The 24,667-nt window shown below is 41.4% G+C and overlaps 2 protein-coding genes across 2 annotated transcripts in view; one reads left to right on the forward strand and one right to left on the reverse strand.

Annotated features, from left to right (window-relative positions):
• Positions 1 to 1,222: 1,222 nt before the first annotated feature.
• On the forward strand, positions 1,223 to 20,603 carry TSTD2 (thiosulfate sulfurtransferase like domain containing 2). Its single transcript, XM_070938499.1, has 10 exons — positions 1,223 to 1,328; positions 2,753 to 2,958; positions 5,252 to 5,559; positions 7,206 to 7,314; positions 9,831 to 9,956; positions 11,254 to 11,359; positions 12,243 to 12,361; positions 16,206 to 16,364; positions 18,385 to 18,523; positions 19,590 to 20,603. Exons 2-10 carry the CDS (start codon positions 2,770 to 2,772, stop codon positions 19,811 to 19,813), a joined length of 1,479 nt encoding a protein of 492 aa, XP_070794600.1. The 5' UTR covers positions 1,223 to 1,328; positions 2,753 to 2,769; the 3' UTR covers positions 19,814 to 20,603.
• Positions 20,604 to 21,892: 1,289 nt separating this feature from the next.
• The window catches only part of TMOD1 (tropomodulin 1), a 28,002-nt gene continuing 25,227 nt past the window's right edge, over positions 21,893 to 24,667 (reverse strand). The window contains exon 10 of the mRNA XM_070938500.1: positions 21,893 to 22,106. Coding sequence (XP_070794601.1) covers positions 22,042 to 22,106 — 65 coding nt within the window. The 3' untranslated portion in view covers positions 21,893 to 22,041. The remainder of the gene's footprint in view (positions 22,107 to 24,667) is intronic.

Genomic DNA, 24,667 nt, shown 5'->3' on the forward strand with positions numbered 1-24,667 from the left:
CGTCCACCTGTGGCCTTACTCCCAAGCCGACCCTTGTTCTTTAGCAGACCCTTTGTCTGGCATCTCTGCGGATGTGCACACTGGGAACAGGCTCCAGCTGTTCATCTGCCTCACTGATGTCTGACTCTGAAGGCAGCTGATAACTGGCATCCGGCCCTGGCCCCCTCTCTGCCTCCGATGCAAAGCCCTCATCAGACTCCAGGACTAGCCCATATTCCTCCCCAACCTCCTGACGATCCGAATCTGCTGCCAGCTCCGCTGGCTGCTGGCGGGCCACAACAAATTGCACCTGGAAGCCTACTGGAAACAAGTGCACAGTGGTGTTACATGGACAAACCAACATGCACTATACTTGCTCTGCTGCACTCTGGATGAACCAAAGCTTCCCGATAATCTTCAAGGGCAGAGTAGAGTTTGTTGCATTAGTTCAATCAAGAAGTGACTGAGTGAGCATGAGCAAGGCATCCTGGTCCAAGAATAAGTATGATTTGTATTTCATGCCTCCTAATCAAAACTTTAAAATTAAAATGCTTATATATTTTTGTTCTCTAAAATCTTAATACTAGCTGTGCTCAAAGGGGAAGATTATCCACTCAAAGGGACTGGCTGTATGAAATATTTCTTTGGGACAGTCCCAAGTACTACTCCAGAATAGTTACTCAGGCAGAGACACAAAGAGGAGTCTTCTATGGGTGGGCTTTTAAAACATGTCTTAGAAATTCTTGAGGAAAATGTAAAAAGAAGGCAACATAATTCTAGTTTTAAGTGAAAATAAAAAAGAAAGCTTCACCTATTAACATTTGGAAAGCACTGCTGTACTCTAGCTAAAGGGAGATGGGCGAGAAGGAAGGAAGGAAGGAAAAAAAAGAAAAGAAAAGAAAAGAAAAGAAAAGAAAAGAAAAGAAAAGAAAAGAAAAGAAAAGAAAAGAAAAGAAAAGAAAAGAAAAAAGAAAAGAAAAGAGTTTCAGTGGACTGCAAAATGTATCTTCCTCTGTGATCTTCTTGTTAACCTAGTCAGGCTGAGGAAGTGCCGGATTGTCATTCTTACTGGCTTCCATTCCCAGTATCACAAGTACCTCCATGCTTGTGACGCCCAAACTATTTCATCAGTTTCCTTCCAGTCCTGTCTAAAAAGGCTGAGAATTGCAGGCAGTCCCTCAAGCGAAGTGTTTCCAGGAGGAGGCGGAGTAAAGGCTTAAGGGAGCCAGCCGCCAGCCATGCTCTCGCTTCGAAGAGAGAGACAGCCAATTCAGCAGCCGCTCAAGGAAGCGAGGAAGGAGCGACTGAACGGGACAGGGAGGGTCTGCGCACCGATCGCGCGTCTCGAGGTAAAAAAGAAAAAAAAAGAAAAAAAGGGGGGGGGGGGCAACTGGAACGGGAAGAAGAAACTGAGGCAGAAATCTAGCGGGGTTGCGTGCCAAGGAGACGAAGAAGCACAACCCAGAAGACGATTGCTCTGGTTTGGTTCTTAATGGCTCCTATTGAATTGAACGGGACACAAGTCAATAGCTTGCAGTTGGGAGAAAGTCCAAAACTTGTACCCCGCGCCTCCCCTTTTGTTTTTTCCTTCTTCCCCTCTAAATCAAGGATTCCTTAGCTACGAATCTAATTCGGAATATGTGCCCTCCCGGTTAACTTTATTGCTCGGTCGACCGGCAAAAGTCGTGTACGCGTGTCGCCTAAAACGGATCTCTAAACCCAGGTAACACAGTGCTTTTCAATCCGGGCAACTTTAAAGAGGTGTGAACTTCAATTCCCAGGATGTTGCCTGGGAATTTCTGGGAGGAAAAGTCCACACGTTTTAAAGTGATTGAGAAACATCCCCTTTTCAATAGCCCCTTTTCAAATGTTGCATCTGATGTAGAGATCTTACAGAATATAAAACCCCATATAAAAACAATAAAACTAATAAAAGAAGATTCATATAATAAATTAATATACTAAAATCACTCCCCCACCCCAGTGATAACACCGGACAGTTGCAACCTTCTGACAAGCAAAGTCAATAGGGAAGCCAAATTCACTTACCAGCTGTGTTACAACTTAACAACTGCAGTGATTCACTTAACAACTGTGGCAAGAAAGGTCATAAAATGGGGCAAACCTCACTTAACAACTGTCTCATTTAGTAACAGAAATTTTGGACTCAATTCTGGTCGTTAAATCAAGGACTATCTATAGTTTTGCATTGTCATGCAAAATGTTTACTGGCCACCATATTGGAGTAGGAAAACCAACATTCTGAGTGGATGGCTGGGATTGTATATGGTATTAAGAAAAAAACCCTCTTTATTGCTTAATAAGTTGCATAAACTCAGATTCAACCAACTTCAGTGTGGCTCAGCAAATGGTGTGAATCAGACTAGCGACTGGCAATATTCTTAAAATGTTTACCATCAGAAATTACATTTATCCAGCACACGAAGGAGCAAAAATACAGCACTTGACTGCATAAGATGTTCGATGAAGAATAATATAAGTTATCATAGCTGAGGAAACAGTGTATCAACTTGCTTCTGAATTAAATATTAATATAATAGTATTTTCTATTCTCTAAATGCATTGTTGCAAGTCAAGGACTACCTGTAGATAAATTCTATTGATCTGCAATCAGGCAGCTCTGAAGCTGATCCCAGTTCCAGTTTTAAGACCTGATGTGGAAATGCTCATACAGGTCTGTTATTACCTTGTTTTGTTTTGTTTTCCTTGCATGCCTGTTAATAAACCCCTATTTTGGAACGCTCTTCCTTAGGACACTGAGAAAAACGTATGCCTGGCTGCTGTGACATAGAAATGATCTCTTTGCCATTGCCTGATGGAGACGATGCAGTGGGAGTTTGCATCTTAACCTCTGCAGACCTTGAGTTGAAAGAGCACCTTCCTTTCCAATCCAGAAGCCATCTCAAGACCAAAGTAGACTGCAGTGCCAAAAAGAAATACACATCTGCAAAGAAGAAGGTACTTGGCTTTTTGCTGATTGTTCATCAGTGTCTATTACCAGTGAAAAAATGGTTGTGAGGCTGAGTTTTCTGCATCCACTTGTACTCCCATCATAAATGGTCATTCTGAATTTAGTGTTACGACTGATGTGCCAAATTATTTCAGATACATTCCAATTCCTGCTCTAGTAATCTGAAGCCAATTACTTGTAAATCTTGAGTAACCAGGCTGTATCTGGCAAACTGGAGGTTGTCTTGACTGCAAAGCCGCAGGAAGAAGTGGCAAGGGGGAGCTTGCATGTGAAAACGGGGGATGTCCTGTCCTCTACCTTCACTGCAATCCTCCTTTTATAGCCAGGATTAAAAATTCCTGTTTGCGATGTGGGTTAAAAAAAAACACCACAGGAATGGAGACAGGTAGTACAGTATCATAGATTTCTGTTTCTTGGTTACACTACAGCAGGATGGTATTTGGAGAGAAGTTCATGACCAGAATTTACAAGAGAATTGGTATCACAATAACATTGTATGATAAAATGTTTTTCTGATTACTGTATTTCAGATGAATAGTGTGAACTTCCATCCTCTTCACCATGCCGTTTCTGACCCTCATTTACTTCTTCTCTTTGCCCATTCTTTAAAATTAATAGATCCTCTCTATCTGTGTCTGTCTGTCTGTTTATCTATCTATCTATCTATCTATCTATCTATCTATCATCTATCTATCGTCAACTCAAGTTTACAAACATACTTAATACCTCTTCTTCCTCCTATTTTCCCCACACAACAGAAGTGGGTTTCGCTGAGTGACAGGCGCAAGGTCACCCAGTTGACTTTCATGCCTTAAGGCAAGGAATAGAACTCAGTCTCCTGGTTTCTAAGCCATCACCTTCACCACTACACCAAGTTGGCTTTCATCAATCCATCATCTCCCTCTACTTCTTCCCGAGGCTCTATGACTTTGTCTGGTTTCTCCAGTTACTATCTGTCACCCTTTGATTATCCATCTGTCACCCTATCTGTTTCCTCTCGTCCTGGGATCCTGATTCATCCTTTCTATATTTTTCCCATTTGCTGTCTGAAAAAGGTATCAGATAACGGAGTGTAAGTGATTACTTTTCTGGAGCAACATTCAATATTATTTCTTTCCAGGTTCGAAAAGGTTGAAGCCGGTAAGGCTGTGGCAAATGAAGCTTTGCCTCCTGGCTCCATATACTAAATCATACATTAAACTTTAAAAGAAATGCATACTGTATCCTGTCAATTCATTGTGCCTATTCAGAAAGATGTGTTCATATCGAGACCAAATGATCCACATATATTGTTGAAGGCTGATTGCAAAAAAAGTCTTTGCTGGGGGAATCAGGAAGAGGAGCATGTTCTACACCAGTGATGGTTAACCTTTTCGGCAATGAGGGCTGAAATGAGTGCGTGTGTACTGGAACCTGGAAGAGAGCAGCTGGCCGGTGCACATGTGCACAACGGAACCCAGAAGAGCAGCTGGCGATGGTGCGCATGCCCACAGAGAGGGCTCTACGTGCCACTTCTGGCACACGTGCCATAGGTTTGCCATCACTGTTCTATACCTTTTAGAGTAGTCCAATTTGAAAGAAATAACTGGAGAGGGATAGTGATTCATTAGAGATGATCACTAACTCACCATCTTCCCTTTTTAACCTGATTCCAGTCCAAAGAAGTTTTGCAGTTTGCAAGATTTGGATTGTGTTGTATATATGAATGCCTTGTATAGGCAATAATTGAATGGGTTGCCTTTTAAATAATAGAGCCTTTCGAATCTACCCCGAATAGGGACTACAGGGTCATAAAAAGGGAGTTCTGCCTTTTAAATAAATACAAGCCTCTTGCCTGCATAGAAGGAAATAAACTTGCTTAGTCAATTGCAAATTGGGTTCTTCGCCTTTTTTTCCCAACCAAATATTTTTATCCGGTTTTGCTAGTGACGTCATAGGTGGATCTAACGTTAATTAAGTTAATTAGACAACTTCAAAACTATAAGCATTTGTGAAGCAATGCAACACAAAGGCTTGCAATCTATATTTGCTTAGTCAGCATTCTGCTGGCTGTCGCATAGTTTTTGAGTCTCAGACCTTACTGTAGATCAGGAGTGTTACGATGACAACGTGACATATCGCGACTCCTCCCCTTTGCTAAACCAGGGGCGGGCATGGCCAGTGCATGATGCATCTGGTCCACGGGCCATGAGTTTGACACCCCTGCTGTAGATGATTCACAGGCACTGCCCTTACATTTGCTCTTAAACTTCTCTCTGCCTCCTTTGCTGTTGTTTGCAGGCGTTTGCTCTCTTTGTGAAAGCCAAGGAACTGGAAGTGGACATGCCTGCTTGCCAAAGGGAAGTTTCCTGGAGATGCTGCCAACAGACTTTCAAAGATCTGACTGGCATTCACAGACATGTGGCTTCTCAACATTCAGGTGACGTTGGGCAGCAAGCATCTGTGATCTTAAAGCAGATGGCTGGCATCGGAATTAACCCTGCTTCTGTGGATGAAACATCTAGGCCCAACAAGACTCCAAACAGAAACCAAGAAGCAATTTACAAGCTCCCAGATATAAGCCACATTGATACTAATGAAATGAAAAGGTAAGAAATAATTATCTTTATCTTGAGCCAGTCTGAATCTGTTCACTTTTTTCTGTCATCACTCACCCCACTTCCTAATGATTGACGATCTTCTGCTCTGCTGATGATTATCACTCATCTGTCATCTAGGAAACCTCTGATCACCGAGAGATTGATGATCTTCTGCCTATGATTGAAGAGCATCAGTTCCATGTTCTTGGGAATTTATCACTGCCACCAAAGGACTTTGGTTGATCTCCTGTTCAAATGCCCTTGCCCTCCAGTTAGTTTAGTTGTCATGGCTAGATTTTAACATGTCCCATTTATACTCCTTCACGTTCCTTAAGGAAACTATTTCTTAAAACGTAATGGGTGACTATAAAGGATTAGAGATGGTTTCTTGAATTGAGTTTGATAAGTGGTTACAAAACTGGACAATTAATATTTGGTAAGTAATTAAGGGTTGGACGTCTAAAGTCTGTTAAGTGTTTTATGAAGTTCAGCTTCCTCATTTAAGGAAGGAGAAATGGAGATGGGGGAATGGAAGCAGGGCAGGAATAGGCTCTTCTTAAGGTCTTCCTGGTGTACTCAGGTTACCATCCATTGCAAGGTCTTTATCAATATCTCAGAGACAAAGTCGGGTAGAGGAGGGGCTCTGGGAAAGTGAGGACCAACAAGATGGTTTGACCTGAAGGGTGAGCTGCACAATTTTCTTCTCTTTTTAAAAACTTGGGAGGCGACAACAACTCAATCCATGATTCCCACTAAACTATCACTCCCGGAGTGACTCCAGTAGTCCTTGACATATGACCACAATTGAGCCCAAAATTTCTGTTGCTAAGGGAGAAAGATGTTAAGTGAATTTTGCCACATCTTTCGACCATTCTTACCACAGATATTAAGTGAATCACTGCAGTTGTTAAGTTAGTAACACAGTTGTTAAGTGAATCTGGCTTCCCCATTGACTTTGCTTGTCAGAAGGTCGCAAAAGATGATCACATGACCCCAGGACACTGCAACTGCCATAAATATGAACCAATTGCCAAGTGCCTGAATTTCAATCACGTAATGCTGCAACAGTCATAAATTTGAACAACGGTCATAAGTCACTTTTTTCAGTGCCGTTGTAACTTTGAACCATCAATAAATGAACTGTTGTAAGTTGAGGACTACCTGTATTCTTTTTTTCCCCTCCAAGTTCTCTGTGTCTGAAATCGTAATGCTTGTAATTAATGTTTGTGACTTGCTGCAAAAATCTAAGAGCAGGTATGAGAAGAAGAGGCAGGTGTGGTTCAAAGGGAGGTGTGCGGATATGCTTTCATGCATGCAAATACAGTTTTGCAGAACAAAATGCTACCCAAGCAAAGTAAAAAAAAAAAAAAGCAATGCTTATGACATGCAATTGCTTCAATCAAGAGGCGAGACACAAAATCAAAAGTAGACACAAGGCAAGAATCTAGCATCAAGCTGTTAAGGGGCTTGTACATTCAGTCATGCAAATGTAGGCTTTTGACACTAACTCTTAGAATGACTTAGAATGAATGAGCTGGAAGGAACCTTGGTTGTCTTCTAGTCCAGCCCCTTGCTCAAGCACGAGAAACTATACTATTTCAGATAAGGGACTGTCTAGGTTCTTCTTAAAAACATCTTCCTTCCCCTCTTTTCAGTGAAGTTGGGGAAGTTTTGCTATACTATTGCTACTGCGAGGTGGCAGATCCTGTGGGACTTTGTGTGTGGCAGAAGGCTTTATGTCAGCATCTGCATCTAACTGGAAAGGTAAGTGATTCAACACTGTCCCCTCTTTGAAATACCGTAATTTTTGGACTATAAGATGCACCTGACTATAAGAGGCACCTAAATTTAGAAGAGGAAAACAACAAAAAAAGGTTTGGGCCTTCCTTTTTTTGGCCCTTTTCCACCCTTTTTTTGGCCCGTTTTCAAGGCTTTTTTCAGCCCATTTTTTCCAAAAAATGGGCCAAAAAAGCCCCCAAAACAGAGGCCAAAAAACAGCTGGCGGGTGGGCGGGGCTTCGGAAATATTCGGTCGCTAAGACGCACAGACATTTTCACCCCCTTTTGGGAGACAAAGAAGTACATCTTACAGTCCGAAAAATACGTTAACTCTTCTATAATCTGAGTTTTAACTGAGATTTTAGTTCACATGTTTCTATTCTTTCCTATGCAGGTAGTCCTCGATTTATAACTATTCATTTAGTGACCATTCAAAAAGTGACTTATGACCATTTTTCATTCTTACGGCCATTGCAGCATCTCTGTGATTACATGATCAAAATTTGGACACTTGGCAACTGGCATGTATTTATGACAGTTGCAGAGTCCCAGGGTCATGTGATCCCCTTTTGTGACTTTCTGACAAAGTCAATGGGGAAGCAAGATTCACTTAACAACCGTCTTACTAATTTAGCAACTGCAGTGATTCACTTAATAACTGTAGCATGAAAGGTCATAAAATGAGGCAAAATTCAGATAAGAACGGTTTTGCTTAGCAGTGGAAATTTTGGGCTCAATTGTGGTCATAGGTTGAGGACTACTGGTATATATTAAAATGTTAGTTATATTAAACACCATTATTTGGGGGGGAAACCAGGTATAGTTCCAATAAATCATCATCATTATGATAGACAGTCTGGCAAATGTTCTAAATACCTATCTAGAATCATCCCTGACAGCAATTTTGGACATGCTGATTCATCTCTTGTTCACATCCAGACATTATGTAGGAAACAGGTTCACAGTCTTTTCTGGCCCTGGATTTGTCTAAACAAACCAATAAATAATCAAAATGTCAAGGGAACGCATGCATTTCCTGCAAGATCTTGCAGGATTTCAGCAGCTGTCAAAATTTTGCAGGATTTTTGCAACTTTAAAAAATATTGTTTCATTTTCAGGGTGAAGTAGAGATGTTTGTTGGGCACCGTAAGATGTGCCCTGACTCCTGGGAATTATTTTGCTGCCTCAAAATAAGCTTACCACAGTGGATGAGAAAAGAGCCCTTTGTGGGTTTTTTTTAAGTGTTTCCTACAAATCAAGCTCAGAAGCAAATAACAACCAGCATCTCTAACACAGATACAGAGCTGGTTTCATTAGACAATCCCAAGATAGTTCTTAAGAATATGATAAGCCTCTCCTTTTTTTGATGTTGCCTTTGGTTTGGATTAAATTTAAATGCAGTTAAATAAGAACAAATTGTAGGCTGTGCATAATTGAAATGTTGTGCATACTTTCTTGAGGGAAAGGCCTAGTGAATTCTGTTAGGATCCTTTCTGAATATACAGGTAGTTCTCGAGATACAACCACAATTGAGCCCAGCATTTATGTTCCTAACTGAAACATTTGTTAAGTGAGTTTTACAACCTTTCTTGCAACAGCTGTTAAGTGAATCATTGCAGTTGTTAAGTTGGTATCACAATTGTTAAGTGACTCTGGCTTTCCCATTGACTTTATTTGTCGGAAGGTCACAAAACGGGATCACGTTTATTTATTTATTTATTGGTTTGATTTATATGCTGCCCTTCTCCGGAGACTCAGGGCGGCTTACAATGTGTTAAGCAATAGCCTTCATATTTTTGTATATACCTGCTTAGTAGGGCTTTTGGGGCCCCCTAAGTGGTGTTCTTTTTTATACAAAGTCAGCTTATTGCCCCACAATCGGGGTCCTCATTTTACCTACCTCGGAAGGATGGAAGGCTGAGTCAACCTTGAGCCTGGTGAGATTTGAACTCGCAGTAATTGCAGGCAGCTGGCAGCTAAGTGCTACTTAACAGCACTTTAGTCTGCTGCACCACCAAGGCACATGACCCCGGGACACTGCAACCGTCATAAATACAAATCAGTTGCCAAGCATTTAAATTTTGATCACGTGACCATGGGGATGCTGCAATGGTTGTAAGTATGAAAAATGGTCGTAAGTCACTTTTTTCAGTGCTGTTGTAACTAAATGAACTGTTGTAAGTTGAGGAATATCTGTAGATAGCAATAGCAATAGCACTTAGACTTCATAGTGCTTTTATATACCGCTTCGTAGTGCTTTTACAGCCCTCTCTAAGCGGTTTACAGAGTCAGCATATTGCCCCCAACAATCTTGAGTCCTCATTTTACCGACCTCGGAAGGATGGAAGGCTGAGTCAACCTTGAGCCTGGTGAGATTCGAACTGCCAAATTCCAGGCAGCCGGCAATCAGCAGAAGTAGCCTGTAGTACTGCACTCTAACCACTGTGCCACCATGGCTCTTGGTTGCATATTTTGTAATGACTCTTCCTGCTTGGCTTCTAGGTACGAATTGCTTCAGAAGGAATTAATGGAACTGTAGGTGGGAGCAGGACATCTACTAACCTATATGTGGATGCAATGCTATCTCACCCACTCTTCAAAGGCATTTTGACAAAGGAAGATTTCAAGGTGAGAGATTGGCAAAGGAATCTGACTGCCTTGTGACCCTTTTTGACTCTTGTTTTCTTCCCCAAAATTTTTGCTTTGGGAAAATTTTTATGCTGTATGAATGTATGGTTCTCTCAAGTCCTATGGCGATGTCAAAAGAAATCCTACCTACTTTCTTCAATAATTTCAGGCCCATATTTGAGTTCTCTACCCCACTGATGGGATGATTGGCAACTCAGCAGAAGTGCTTCTTGGTTGATGTATTGGTTATATAGATTATGAGTTGGGAACTATATGAAGTCCAAGGGCTGAATATATTACTATATATGCTAAGAGGCAATTGTCAGCAGGTGGAGTTATGGAGAAGGGAACTACTGCTCTCTGACCACATATGTTCTTACCATTGAGGAGTACTTACGGAATAATGGAGAAAGGCCTTTGGCTCCATGTATGATTTATTTCATCTTGTGTGATGTTTCTCTGCAGACATGAAAAGGAGGAGGGCAATGATCTCCCTCTTCCTTTTCCTGGGTAAAGAAATATTCTTCACCTTCAAGAAAAAAACAGAGAGTATCTCCCATCTTCTCTTGCATGGATAAGGGCTATGTAAGAAATAAGAACCTAAAGTTTAGTTTTATTTGTTGGTGTTCTGTTGGATCATTCTCAAGTGTGCTCCTGTTGGTTTTACCCATTCCACACCAGGGGTGGGTTCCACTTACCTTTACTACTGGTTCACATTGGGAAGCTTCTGCACATGCACAGTTAGTCCACGATGATGTCCAGGCGGATGGGCGGAGCCTCCCGCCGCCATTACTACTGGTTCGCAAAAACCGGACTGAACCAGGAGCAACCCACCACTGCTCCACATCCTACCTTGGCAAAAAGGGAGGAGCCAGCCAAATTGTGCTTAGATAATTTCATCTGGAATGAATGCAAACTTAGCTTATCAAGGTAGGAAAGTTACTTGACAGCTTAATGGACTGTGCTAGGTCTCCGAGGAAATTGTGCTCTTCAGGAAAGCTCCTATAAATGTCTTCAGTTTGAGTGTCTTCACTCTCAAACAGGACGAGTAAATTATTTAGAAAATCAAACCTTGTCAAACTTTATTGAAGAGGGTTGCTTCTAAATCTTTTTGACTAAATTAAGTTGGAGGTGGACTTCATAACCACTGATTTTCTCACCTTTGATTTCCAGGGGATTAGGGCAGATGAGAGGGGAGGGGATGACGGGGCAGGGAAGATTCTTGACTGTTTTAAACCGACATGGCAAGTAAAGTTTCTTGCAATTGCTTTTTGGTTTCCTTCCCTTGATTCCTCAGACCAGTGCAGGAGGAGCCCACTGTTTCCCAGATCTTCGAATTGCTGTGTTTGAAGAAATAGTGCCTATGGGAATTCACCCAAAAAAAGTCTCTTACAAAGAAACTGGTATGGAACTGGTCATATGTGATCAGGGTTTTTTTTTTTATGTCAAGGGTTGAATTCTCCCAGAGTACAGGTAGTCCTCGACTTATAACAGTTCGTTTAGTGACCGTTTGAAATTCAGCGGTACAGAAAAAAGTGACTTATAACCAATTTTCACAGTTAATGATCATTGTAGCGTCCCCATGGTCATATGATCACAATTCAGATGCTTGGCAACTGACTCATATTTATGATGGTTGCAGTGTCCTGGGATCATGTGATCACCTTTTGTAACCCTCTGACAAGCAAAGTCAATGGGGAAGCCAGATTCACTTTACAACCGTGTAACTTAACATCTGCAGTGATTCACTTAACAATTGTGGTAAGAAAGGTCATAAAATGGGGCAAAGCTCACTTAACAACGGTGTCTCTTAGCAACAGAAATTTTGGGTTCAATTGTGGTCATTAAGTCGAGGACTACTGTACCTGTAATTTCATGTGGAAACAAACGTGCTGTGAAAGATGGAATAAAAGTATAAAGTAGGTGTGGCCACTGTATTGTCTCTCTCTTCTTCCTGCCCCCTTTTATTTTCCATCCTCATTCCTCCCAGCCAGTGAGCTGACATGGGGAACTCAGAATGTTTTTGCTGGAAACCCAAACTTATCTCTTTTGAAACGAGGCCAATTGTGCTTTACAAGAATCAAATGGGCGGCAGTAATCTCAAGGAACAAAAAACAGCAGCTGCAGAGCAGGCTTAAACTCATGTTTGAAGTCTACTATACAATTATTTAAAAAAAAACTTTTTGGAATAAAGTAGGATTTGCTGAGGAGGGGTGTGTGTGTTAAATATGCAAGCTTGGCTCGCTGCAATGGCTTACCTTCTTAATGTCTTTTAATTCTTGGTAGGAATCCGTTTGGCTCCAAAGGAGTTTCATGCAGAAGTAGAGAAATACCTTTCTCAGGGTCATAATGCCCAAATGGATACAATTTTGCTGGACTGCAGGAACTTCTATGAAAGTAAAATAGTAGGTAGCCTTAATTTGGTGTGGTGTTGTTGTTTCCTCCTTTGGATTTACACATTTGAGATTGTATGAATACATAATAGGATACACGTCCATGTTAAGAGGCTTTTAAACACCAATTTAGTAGTACATTGCCTGTTCCCTGTTTCTCCTCCTGTCAGACCTGCCCCAACTTAGATTCTTAGGAATGAAAAAACCTCGACTTCATTTGGTTGAAGTGATGGGTTCTTTTACTAAAGTTAAGTGATGGCAGCGAAAGTAAGGCTAGATCTGAGTATTCCCTTGCAAAAGGTTACAATTTTCCCCTATCCCTCCCCCTCCCCCCTTGATCAGTTCAACAGTGTCCAATAGCGTTTGATGTTTGGGGAATTGCTTTGAAGCTGGGCACTCCTCAAAGTAATTTCACATTCCATTCTCAGACCAGGTGTCTTTGGAGGCTGCTTTATTCTGGTCTGACAAGCCTGGTTCCTGTCAGCTTGTCTCCTTCCCCTCTTTCATTTCTCTTCTCTCCAGCCCAAGTTCCCCCAAATTCCTTTCCTCCCCCATCTGTTTATGGCAGGATGCGAGCTGCACTGGCTCCCTATTGGTCTCTGGTCACAATTCAAGGTGTTGGTTACCTTTAAAGCCCTACATGGCTCATGGCCAGGTTATCTTCGAGACCGCCTTCTGCCGCATAGCTCCCAGTGACCGCTAAGATCCCACAGAGTTGGTCTCCTCCGGCTAAACAGCTAAACAATGTCAGCTGGTGGGCCTGCGGGGGAGGGCCTTCTCTGTGGCTGCCCCAGCTCTCTGGAACCAGTTACCTCCTGAGGTCCGGACCATCCCCACCCTAATGGCCTTCCGAAAAGCGGTGAAGACCTGGCTTTTCCGGCAGGCCTGGGGCCGTTGATCTCGCTCTTGTGATCTGGCGAGATCCGGCCATGAATGGTGTGAATGAGTTTTTAATGTTTTTAATGTTTTTTAATTTTTCAATGTCTTTTTATAATGATTTTTTTAAATGTATTGTGAGCCGCCCTGAGTCTTCAGAGAGGGGTGGCATATAAATTTAATTAATTAAATTAAATTAAATTAAAGCAAAGCAGCTGAAAATGGCAGACCTGACATCTCCCTTTTGTTTAAACTTTGAGATGTATAACCTGTCTTTTAAAAATTGGATTTTTACATAATCTTGAAGGTGGAAGACAAGATATAGTTATCAGCTTTGTAGATGACACCAAGTTAGAAAGATTGGCTAACTCTTTACAAGGCAAAACAAAATTCCCTTCAGAGGTCTGAACACTGAGTCATATGCAGCAGTAGTGATAAAAGTAAGAGATCCTGCATCTGGTAGGAAAAAGTGAATTCATTAATACAAAATTGGGGAGACCAGGTGAGAGGCAGTGTATATGAGCTGCATATGCAGGGGTGAAATCCAAATTTTTCCCTACCGGTTCTGTGGGTGTGACTTGGTGGGCGTGGCAGGGGAAGGATATTGCAAAATCTCCATTCCCACCCCACTCCAGGGGAAGGATACTGCAAAATCTCCATTACCTCCCCTCCTGGGGGAAGGATGTTGCAAAATCTTCATTCCCACCCCACTCTGGGGCCAACCAGAGGTGGTATTTGCCGGTTCTCTGAACTACTCAAAATTTCTGCTACCGGTTCTCCAATTCTGCTGGATTTCACCCCTGTGCATATGGGAATACCAGTAGACCCTCAGTGTTAAATAGCAATTAAAAAGACCGGCGTAATCTTGAACTGCATTAATGATAGTATTACGTGCAGACCACGATAGGTGAGTGCTGTATTAAACTCTTCATTGGTTAAACCACAGTTAGAATACTATTGAGAAGTCTGTAATGTTAGGAAAGATGGAAGGAAAGAGGATGAACATTAGCAAGGAGAATGGACTTGATTACAACAGTAATAGATGCACTACTGGCAGACTGGAATGGGGACAGTCTGCCTATGTCAGGCCTAGAGAAAGTCTGCCTATGTCAGGCCTGTCACACTGGTGACCGGTGGGCCGGATATGGCCCACGCAGGCAATGCCCACCCCGCAAAGGCAAAAAACATCCCGATACGGCCCGCAATGTGATCGGGTTATGTGGTCACTACCAACTGGATGGCACACATCAATTGAATACTATGCCTGGTTCAGGAGTTACACTTTGGAAGAGATTTGGGGCAGTTCTGGCCTTGGAGGAGAGCTATCAAGATGCTGAAAGATACTACAGTCACTTCTTCAGCATGAACACTGCAGAAGCGGTCCTGATCTGCATGGTGAGATAAGGAAAAGTGTGTGGTCAGCAATTAGCACTGGAAATTAGCACCACTCAGGTGGGCCTGATGACACAGATAAACCTTCAGGTGACCTTAACGATGCGATGCACTAAAAGAATGCAAATGACCAGCTGTCTGCAAGGAGTATAAATCTTTCCATTCCCCACCATCCAGTCAGAGCCGAAGAAGCTTCTTGAATGAGAAGCGAACGTCTTCAAAGAAAAACCAGAAAGTCCAGTTGCCTCTTGAAAAAGCACCTTTGGGACCTCAGCACTAGAAGAACTATCAAAATATCAGGCTTCAGCCTACAGGCAGGGCTGGAACTTTATTCAGTCCAGCTCACCTGCACTCTGTTGTAATTAATTATGAATTATGTACTCAAGATGAGCAGCTGTACAGTGTAAATATTCTAAATCGGGTGTCAAACTTGATTTAATTGAGGACCGCATCAGGGTTGTGTTTGACCTTGGAGGGCCGGGTTGGGCATGGCCAGCTTGATGTCACTCGTGTCAGGGTGCCTGTGGTGACCCGAACGCTCTGCCAGTGAAAACGGGCGCCCGAGCTCCGTTATCAGCTGCCATAGCCTCCTGCAACCCTCTGCCAGGGAAAACGGAGCTCGGGAGTGCCGCCCGTGACCCTTGCAAGCTCCGTTTTTGGATGTGAGTGCCTCCTGCAACCCTCTGCCAGCAAAGACAGAGCTCAGGAGGGCCGCATCCTGTTGTGACCTAGGCTTCCTGAGTCATTAAAACACACGAGTAGTCCCAAAAACCTCTTTTATTGCAACAGCTGTGAATTATGTTCATTCACATCTGAGTCCCAATTAGTTGCAAAAAGTCCTTCAGGATAATCACTAACCTTTATCTCCCTTGACACTCTGCCAAAGACCTACTTGACAAAGCCACACGGATTCTAGAATCAAGCAGAGATGACGACTGGGAACAGAATTAACAATGTTGCTTTCCTGCAAAGTGCCCATGTGCCTTTGCTCCTCTTTTAAGCCTTATGGGAGGGGCCAATCATCTCCAGGCCTTACTCCCAAGTCGTCCCTTTTGTTTTAACTGTTCATGCCTTTTGGCAGCTCTGCGCATGCGCACACTAGGAACAGGCTCCTCCTGTTCCTCTGCCTCTCTGCTGTCCGACTCTGGAGGCGCCTGAGTCTGTGCATCACTCCCAGATGGCCCTGGCCGCATCTCTGCCTCCGACGCAGATCCCTTGTCCGGGCCTTCCCCAGACTCCAGGACTGGCCCATTTTCCTCCCCAGCCTCCTCACTGTCTGACTCCCCTGTCAGCTCCGCAGGCTACTGGTGGACCACAACACATGCAGCTCTCGCAAGCTCTGTTTTTGCTGGCAGCACTGCAGACCGCTCCTTCACTATGTGGAGCTTTTCAATCAGGGCCTGGATGGCTGCTTGTCAGGGATGCACTGAGGAGCCTGGTCTAGATGGCCTGTAATATCCTTCCAACTCATTCTTTCTATGTTCTGAAAAAATCCAACAATGACACGTGGCACCATAATATTTGCATTTGTTCCTGATTTTATCTTTTAATATCACAGGTTAAGTAATGTTTTTTTTTTTAATTGCAGGGGCATTTCCAAGGCTGTCTGGCTCCGAACATTAGGAAGTTCAGCTACTTCCCCATCTACATAGATGAGAATTTGGACCTTTTCAGGGACAAGCGCATCCTGATGTACTGTACGGGAGGAATCCGCTGTGAGCGGGGCTCAGCCTACCTCAGGTCTAAGGTGAGTCACCTCAGGGGAGCGGACTTGACTTGGAATTGGACAGGGGTGGAACACAGCAGGATTTGCACAAGGCATTCATAGTTTCCCTGGCAGATTGAATAGGTCCAATCTTCTGGCAGTTACATAATGCTGAACAAAGTCAGACTCTAGATAACCACAAATTAACTTGCACAAAATGACTTGAAGTATTTAAACTAATTACTGTTCAAAAAGAGCTGGAAGAGAGCACCTGCTCTTTCACGACCTGTAATGGATTGCAGTTTAGATAAAGATCAAAGTTATCCTTTAATAATTTTGTGAACCCAACTATGCATTAAACAGACACCTTTGTTCAGTGCAGGAAAAACAGATGGACCAAATCTTACCCTTGCTGCAAAATTTATTCTGCATATGGCCATTCTACGGAGGAGCAAACAGCCAAACCAGATCTCAGAATCTTATGTAAAAGATAGTATCATTTAGCATCACCCAGCCTTCTTTGATGTAATACAGAGCTGACCTTCATTACAGTTGGGTGACCTAGAAGACATTCTAGCTCATTAATTGGGTTCTTAACTAATTTAGTGACTGAGAATTTTTCTGCTGAAGAGGAGAGGCGAGTTTTTGATGGGGGCAATTCAGCTTCCTACTTGTTGGCAGGCATTCCAACGATGTAATGGGGCTGAAATGTTTTGGGCCCTTATTTATGCTTTGGGGAGTGGGGAGAGGATGTTTAAGAATAGAAATGGGAGAGTTTTGTGTCATGGAGATCTTGTGCACCTCAGTCTTCCCTTTCTCTTTAGATAGGAGGGGAGGGAGGGAGGGAGCTTGATTCAGAGATCTTTGTAATTAATAGCCAGGCTGTTCTGGCAGTTTTGTCACCTTGTTCATTCTTAGTATTTTGTTATCACTCCCCTGGGTCAATCTGAAAAAACAAGTTCTTCAAAACAAATTCAGATGTAATTAAATTGCTATTTTTTGTGAGGTCACAAATATACATTACTCCCACTGACAGAGCAGTATTGTCCTTTTTAGCTTTCAAGTTCAGTCTCGACTCCTGGAGACAAGTCCCTGCTGTTTTCTTGGCAAAATGTTGGAAGTGGTTAGTGATTTGCCTTCTTCCTAGGTCTGAGAGAGAGGGACTGGTCCCAAAATCACCTGGTTGCCTTTGTACCTAAGATGGGACTATAATTAATGCTGTTCCAATTTCTAGCCTGGTGCCTTAATCACTCCGTCACACTGGCTTTCCTGGCAATTCTATAAATTGAAATCTACACATCATAAAGTTGCTCTAGAGCAGCATTGCTCTAGAGCAGTGGTTCCCAATGTGCAATTTGATTTTTAATGGGGGCAATTGGAACCTTGTTTAACCCAAGTTAATGGCCTTTAGGCTTCCTCTGAGTGAGTAGGAGTTCACTTTTTGAATAGTAAGAATTATATGTCACCGGGGGTGGTGGTGTTAGAGATGCTTAGCTGGGGCATGATCAAAAAAAGGTTGGGAACCCACTCGGGTGGGTTCTACTTACCTTTACTACCGGTTCAAATTGTGCCTACGCATGCAAGCAAAGCGTGCACGCGTGCACACACGCTCTTCTGCACATGCGCAGATCATTTATGATGATGTCCGGGTCAGTGGGCGAAGCCTCTCGCCAATTTTACTACCGGTTCTTGCAAACTGGTCCGAACCGGGGGCAACCCACCACTGGAACCACTTCTCTAGAGCTAGGCCTCTGAGCTCATAGGGAATGGCCTAGCATGATTCTAGAGATTAGTTTTTAGGATATGGAACAGATTGGCATCTGCTGTTAATTGATATAGAATCCAATGCTACTCAGTCTTTGTTGAAAAAGAAAAAAAACGTAGAAAATTCACATCTTGCTTGGCTTATATCTTCTCATGAAATAAATCTTTCATAACAAAATGCAGCAAAGTGATATAGTCCATGTGTTCTGATAACCAAACTAGTTGTAGATTGTAGAACCTTTTGTTGGCTTTTCAGAATTTCTAAAACTATATTGGGTGTGGTGTTGCTTTCGACCAGGGTATATGCACAGAAGTGTATCATCTCAAAGGTGGCATCCACAAGTACCTAGAAGAATTTCCTGATGGGTTCTACAGAGGAAAGCTTTTTGTTTTTGATGAGCGTTATGCCATTTCCTCAAACAGTGATGTCATTTCAGGTAAAGTATGTTCTTTCCGGTCTGAGCAGCACTTTTGCTATATGCATCCTGTAAGCCAGTAGGTTGGAAACTACTGTAGGAGGGCTCCGTCCTGCTCAGCCTTCTTCAATTAGCTGCCCTTTGTATGAACAGCAAGATGGCTGCGCCTAATGAGAGGCTGTAGTCCAGTTCATTTAGTTGGGGGAAATTATTTGGAACGACCAAGGGTTTTTTCTTTTATACTTAAGGGTTTTTTTTTAAATGAGAGACTGACTTGCTGCCCAAATCCTTTATCCTGGCATATATTTCAACTAACTATGGTTTGGTCAGTCACAATTAAAACCCAGAATGAACATACTGTACCACATAAGTAGCACACTGCTCTTCCCCCAAGTGTTTTAAGATGTTGAGTTTGGACCAGAGAAATTCAAGTTCAAATATCTGCCCTTCCGTCATTGGAAGATGGAAGGCAAGCCATACTTTTTCAACTAATTTGTATTACAAAGTTGTGATTGTAGGAATATAGTAAACTTCAGTTTAATATACTGAGTTTAATGGACTTCAGATACAATGGACATTTTTTTACTTGTTCTTCAACCCCATTTAAGGTTAATTTGCTAAACCATTTAAGCTGTTTTTAAAAATTATGTAACTACACAAATGTATACTGATACAGATGACCTATATTCAGGTTTAACGGACATTTTGATTTAACAGATGTCCCCTCCTTCTGAATAGTCTATTAAATTAAGGGCTTACTATAAAAGGAGGAGCCACTCATGACTAGCATGAGCTTGCAGAATAATTATGGGGCCTAAATGCAGTACATAATAACTAATATGGAATGTTTGGTTTAGGCTAAATGTGCTGTGTGATCCCAACCACTGTGCTCATAAAGGACAATTTATGACTTAGCTGTCCCAACTAATTCCAATTCATTGTGTCTTACTGAATAAACCATGGATAGTAATTGGTAGCTGTGTGAACCCAATCATACTCTGCCTAAAATCATCGGAAAAATAGGGTCAGCAGCAACCATAAACAACTGCTCCCCTAACCAATCTAAACTTGCTTTCATCCCCTCCAGCTTGCCGTTACTGTGGGACACTCTGGGACCAGTATCGTCTTTGCTCTACCCAGCTCTGCCGTCAACTTGTCCTGACATGTCAGCAATGCCAACAAAAAGGGCTTACAGCCTGTTGTCCTCTCTGCCAGGAGAAAGGTCTTACACTGGCACCTTCAGGACAAACCTTCAAAGAGGAGTGTGAATGTACAGGGACCCGGCAGCGGGTACCGGTGGAATGCATTTGACAATTCCTGAAGTTATACTCCCTCATGATTGCATGAGATGCCTGTTCTGAGATGTGTTTTAATGGGATTTGAGGGAGTTAATTGGGGGGCAGTTAAGCAGCTCTTCAGTTCCAGCTGCAGTCAAAGTTTCAGTGTGTGATTGGATTCCTCTCAGAAGAAATTGCATGGAGGAGAAAGATTCGACCATATTTAGAGTCTTTCACCAAGACAACTTGAGGTTCTAACATGTGATGCTTTAGGATGACGTAATTTGCGAACAATGAAAAAAAAAATAGAAAAATGGATCTCAACTCAACAGGGAAGGCTATAATGCATTTGCCATTAATTTTAACAAGTTGCATAGAATTCTGTGCCAGTTATGAATGTTGCCGTCTAGCAGTAACAGAACTAATGGGATGTCATCTGTTGACTGTGAATTGGGCTGTATTGCAGAGTTAGACAAGCTTTTTCATCCTGAGGATTACACTTTGGGACATAGGAATTAGGGTTCTTAATATTGTATAATTAGAGTAAGAGGGGTTCAACCTTTTGATCCATTTTCAGGAGTGTTAGGGACAGAAGTACAGGTGCTCTTTTTGCTCCTTAATTCCTGTAAAGAAGTCAAACTTGCCTCAGTTTTAGGGAAGAGATGTTTCAGAGTTTAAAGGGCATGTTGAATATCTAAAATATCTCCTATCTGTAAATAGGAGGAAGCTTTATGTATACCGCCTTAAATTGCACAGAGATATAATAATAATAATAATAATAATAATAATAATAATAATAATAATAATAATAATTTAATAATAATATCATCCTTTTTGCTATTTTAAATCCTCCAATCTTTCTTCAGATGAACAATGAGTCCAAAGATTAAAGCTATGCCTGTTCCTGGATGCTCGCCACTCTGAATCATTAAAGGTTCTAATGATACTATGAGCACCAATAGAAATTCCCCATGTTCCTTTAGCTGTGGAATTCTCATCTCCATTTGGGGAGGGCAGAATTTGACACTGTCAAGTGGGAGACATAAAAGCAAATGGTACCCTCTTTTGGCAAGAGAGGCAAAATCATATTTATATGGCTTCAACTTTCAGCCACTGTCTGCAGCATGTAAGGTCACCCTTCGTCAAGGAAGTACAGAAGAATTGTGCAGTGAGAAGATGTATCCTTATCAACAATGTAGGGAGATTGGCAAATCTTGCCTAGGTACTAATTACTCTGCTCTGGCAGAGCAAATGGACTGGAATGAATCCAGAACCTCAAATAAAGCTTTCAAGTGTTATATCCCATGCAGCTTTTTGCAAAAGTATGTTAGATCAGGGAGACTGTCGCTATGAGATAGCGAAACAGAAACATAATATAAAAATAAAACATTCACTTCGCAAGAGAAAGAGGCCTGGCACACACTTGTGTGATTTATCAGATTTAATCTATTATTTTAACTTCACTTCTTCAGGAAAATTAGAAATAACCAACATCCCATTCAGCAGCTGCCTTTCTTGTGACTATTGCTTGGGACAGTGTTTCTCAACCTTGGCAGCTTTCAGACTGGTGGATTTCAACTCGCAGAATTCCCCAGCCAGCATCTTAAAATTGCCAAGGTTGAGAAAGCCTGGCTTAGGGAAACAGTGGCCTTACATATTTTTGTGCTGGAGGGCTGTGAGCTGCTTTAAGTATAATAGATGATTCTAATGCTCAGTTGCAATTTAGGATTCTGGATGTTGCTGGCTGATAGCAATTCTCAAGTCTTTAAAGTGATTATGTATATTGGGATGATAAAAATGTCAGATTAGCAGAATCTTTCTAATTCTTTCAAAATGAAAATAAAGTATTTTTTTAACATTTCTGCTACATTTATAGAGTAGTATTGCATATTTTTATTGTTACTAACTACTCATGCATATCAGAGCACGCACACACACACACACACACACACACAAATTCATACAAAAACTAGGCTGTGATCTAACTATAATTTCAAGCTGTTCCCGAGCCATGATATCTTTCACCAGAATTCAAGATTGGTTGACAGGCTAAAACTTTGGATTACTCTTTAAAAATAAAAATGTTATATTCTATAAATCGATAATGAAGACCTTTGCCCATAATAATTATTTAATTTAAAATTTTCATGTGCAAGGGTATCGTACGAAAAACAAGCTGAATAAAATTATCGCACAGTTGCCTTGCTTCCGTAAGCCATCATAAACCAGTGCAAGCTTACGGACACATCTCCACAACCAAAACTACACGCCAGTTCGACACTTGGGAAGGATAGGTCCAGTCAGGTCTGCAAGTCGTCTTTTTCTCACTGAGGAAAAAAAACAACAGTTGAGGTCAGGACACATTTCTTATGTATAGAAATGTGGAGGTCCATAAATACTCTAAATTCTTGAATTACAAGACCATCCGAGACAAGGACAAGTAACCCTGGGTGTAACAATTAGAATACTAAAACCTCTAATCATCTTTGAATAAGCCTCAGCAATTCAATGTTGGATATTTAAAGAAAGAAATCAAATGTCTGAAAACACTAGGCTGAATTAATTGCCAGGGCTCATTTTGTGCCCTTACTGTGTAATTCTTATTTTAAAATTCTTACTTTAACTAAACTAAAAAGCAAATATGCACAAGACCACACCCTCTGTCTAGAGCAGGTGTTTTCTAATTTTCAGGCTGCAGAACCTGTTCAGGAAAAAAAAAAAAAACAGAATCCCTGATCTGCCTGTCAACTGACAATCCCTTCCCTATTGACAGTGTTGCTACTGATGCCCCTGAAGAGCATTGTTAAGGTGGGAGCAAATGGTCAACTGTATTCAAACTTTTCTTTTTCTCCTTTGTTGCTTGCAGAGGTTTTTTAAAAATCCCATTAGTTCCACAAAAGTCAGTTTTAAGTCCTTGCAGAACCCAGTTTGAAAAACCCTGGCCTAGAATATGTAACTGTCCATTGCAATCAGACTAAGAAGAAAACCGGACTCCACAATGTTTGTTTTACTCCCTTCTCTCCCCATCCAAATTTCTGCAGAAGTTAGTTCCAATTGGATTCTTGATTAAGTAACTCTGGTTGCAGTTTCCCACTTATGATTCTTTGGGGAAAAGCAACTGTAGTTAGAAGAGTTACAACTGAATGAAAATGGTGCAAAAGACAAGTTTAGGGTTGAAACGATCAACAGTTTGATTTTTTTTTTCATTGTGGAAGATCCAGACATTGTACATGGGAATAAACATTTAAAAAATCTTCACTTTGTTGGAAAAATCAAGTTAAATGCCAGCTGTTGAAGTAGCTCTTCATAAAACTGACACACCAGGTGGTTTTTTCCCTGACAAAAATAAGTGCTGCCCTGTTTTTATCAGATTGAATTGCTGGCATTACAATAAAGGCAACCCTAATGTAGAAATGAGCTTTAAAAGAGGGTATGATATCTGGAGAATACCATCTAACCTCATTTGGCCTAATTCTGGTTGGCTAGCTGCATGTTCTGTACTTGGGCTGAAAACCTTTGGGACTGTCTACAGTGTAGACTCTACATTGAGGAAGGTTGTTTTTTAAAGAAACTATTGTTCCCAGCTGAAATCACATGATATTCAATTGCAAAAGTCAATCACATAAGTAAGCAGAAGGCAAAGGAAGAGCAAGGACAGAATGAAAGAGTGAGTCACAGTCATTCAACCATGAAGATAGGAGATATTTTCGTTCCAATAAGGCAGCTATTTCTGAAGAATCAAAGGACATCCTAGAGAAATCCATGAACAGAAGTGCAAGGGGACAGTCAGAACCAAGTGGAATAGCAGAGAAGCACTACTAGTTCCCAATCAGGGAAGGAGAGTAAAGAAATTGCCAAGACGAGATTGCAGGGAAATACTTATACATCTTCCAGTTCCAGGGCTGAGGTGTTATGTCAGGCACCGTCACTTCGATGTATACAAGCTGCAAATAAGAACTAAGTCAGATATTTTCTGTAGAGCTTTTGCACCAAGGAGGTCAACTGAGACCATTCCCCAGCCAATTGACATCTGTTTCTACTAACAAAATCTGGATTAATAAATAATTGTGATAGATTGCTCCCCATGTAATAGGGCTCTTCCTTGCTATGCTCGTCCAATCAATGACAGAAGCTTCATATATTGTGAAATCCTTGATATTCTCTGAGCATGGCTGTTTGATTGCACATGTCTCATTATCTAACTAGGTAATATCATCAGTAATGAAATGTCTGACAGCAAACAACCAAGCTCAGAGAGCATATAGCATCTTTATATTTCCATGAATGCAGTATAATACAGGCACAACATATTTTGCAGAGCAGGTCCTTTGTTAATAGGTTTGATCTTCCATGAGCACTAGTGAAACGCTTAAGCTAATTTGTAGTTCCACAAGAGGTCAAGATTTTTCACTGTTTGTGAGCTGGAGAGTTTGTAATCTATCTGTATATTCTATATATATGCTACACGCTTTACATGCAAACTGTTCCTGACTGAATGCAAATTGTTTCTATAAAAGGATCTCCAAGTCCATGAAGAAATACTGCAAGTTAAGTTAGAAGGTAATATTGGTCCAGACCAATGACTTGAATCATCTGAAGGCAAGTTCATCTACCAGTAATTACATCCCACTTGGTATATGCTGTTTTTTTCCTGAAAAGTTTGGCAACATCAAAAAAACTAAACAAAATCAATCCCAAACTCACACTTTGAATACTGCAGGAATAGCAGCCAGGGAATTAAGGGAAAGAGACCACATTTTAAAAGTCTGATACTTTTTCATTTAAAAAACCTCAGAAATAATAATCTATCTTTCCACATATTTCCATTTTTTGAATTTATTGATTTGTTTGCTTGCTTGTTCTTTTATATTTCTAGGTAGAATCTTGG

The sequence above is a fragment of the Pituophis catenifer genome, unplaced genomic scaffold (genome assembly GCF_029215685.1).
Source record: "Pituophis catenifer annectens isolate HBS135680 unplaced genomic scaffold, rPitCat1.0.hap2 SCAF_2, whole genome shotgun sequence".
Lineage (NCBI taxonomy): Eukaryota > Metazoa > Chordata > Lepidosauria > Squamata > Colubridae > Pituophis > Pituophis catenifer.

What these genes read in the sequence shown, in the direction of transcription:
- TSTD2 (XM_070938499.1), top strand. Translation starts at nt 2,770, where the DNA reads ATGCCTGGCTGCTGTGACATAGAAATGATCTCTTTGCCATTGCCTGAT. An exon ending in ATCTGCATCTAACTGGAAAG is followed by an intron (nt 7,315 to 9,830) that starts GTAAGTGATTCA and finishes CTTGGCTTCTAG; the next exon opens with GTACGAATTGCTTCAGAAGG. An exon ending in CAGCCTACCTCAGGTCTAAG is followed by an intron (nt 16,365 to 18,384) that starts GTGAGTCACCTC and finishes GCTTTCGACCAG; the next exon opens with GGTATATGCACAGAAGTGTA.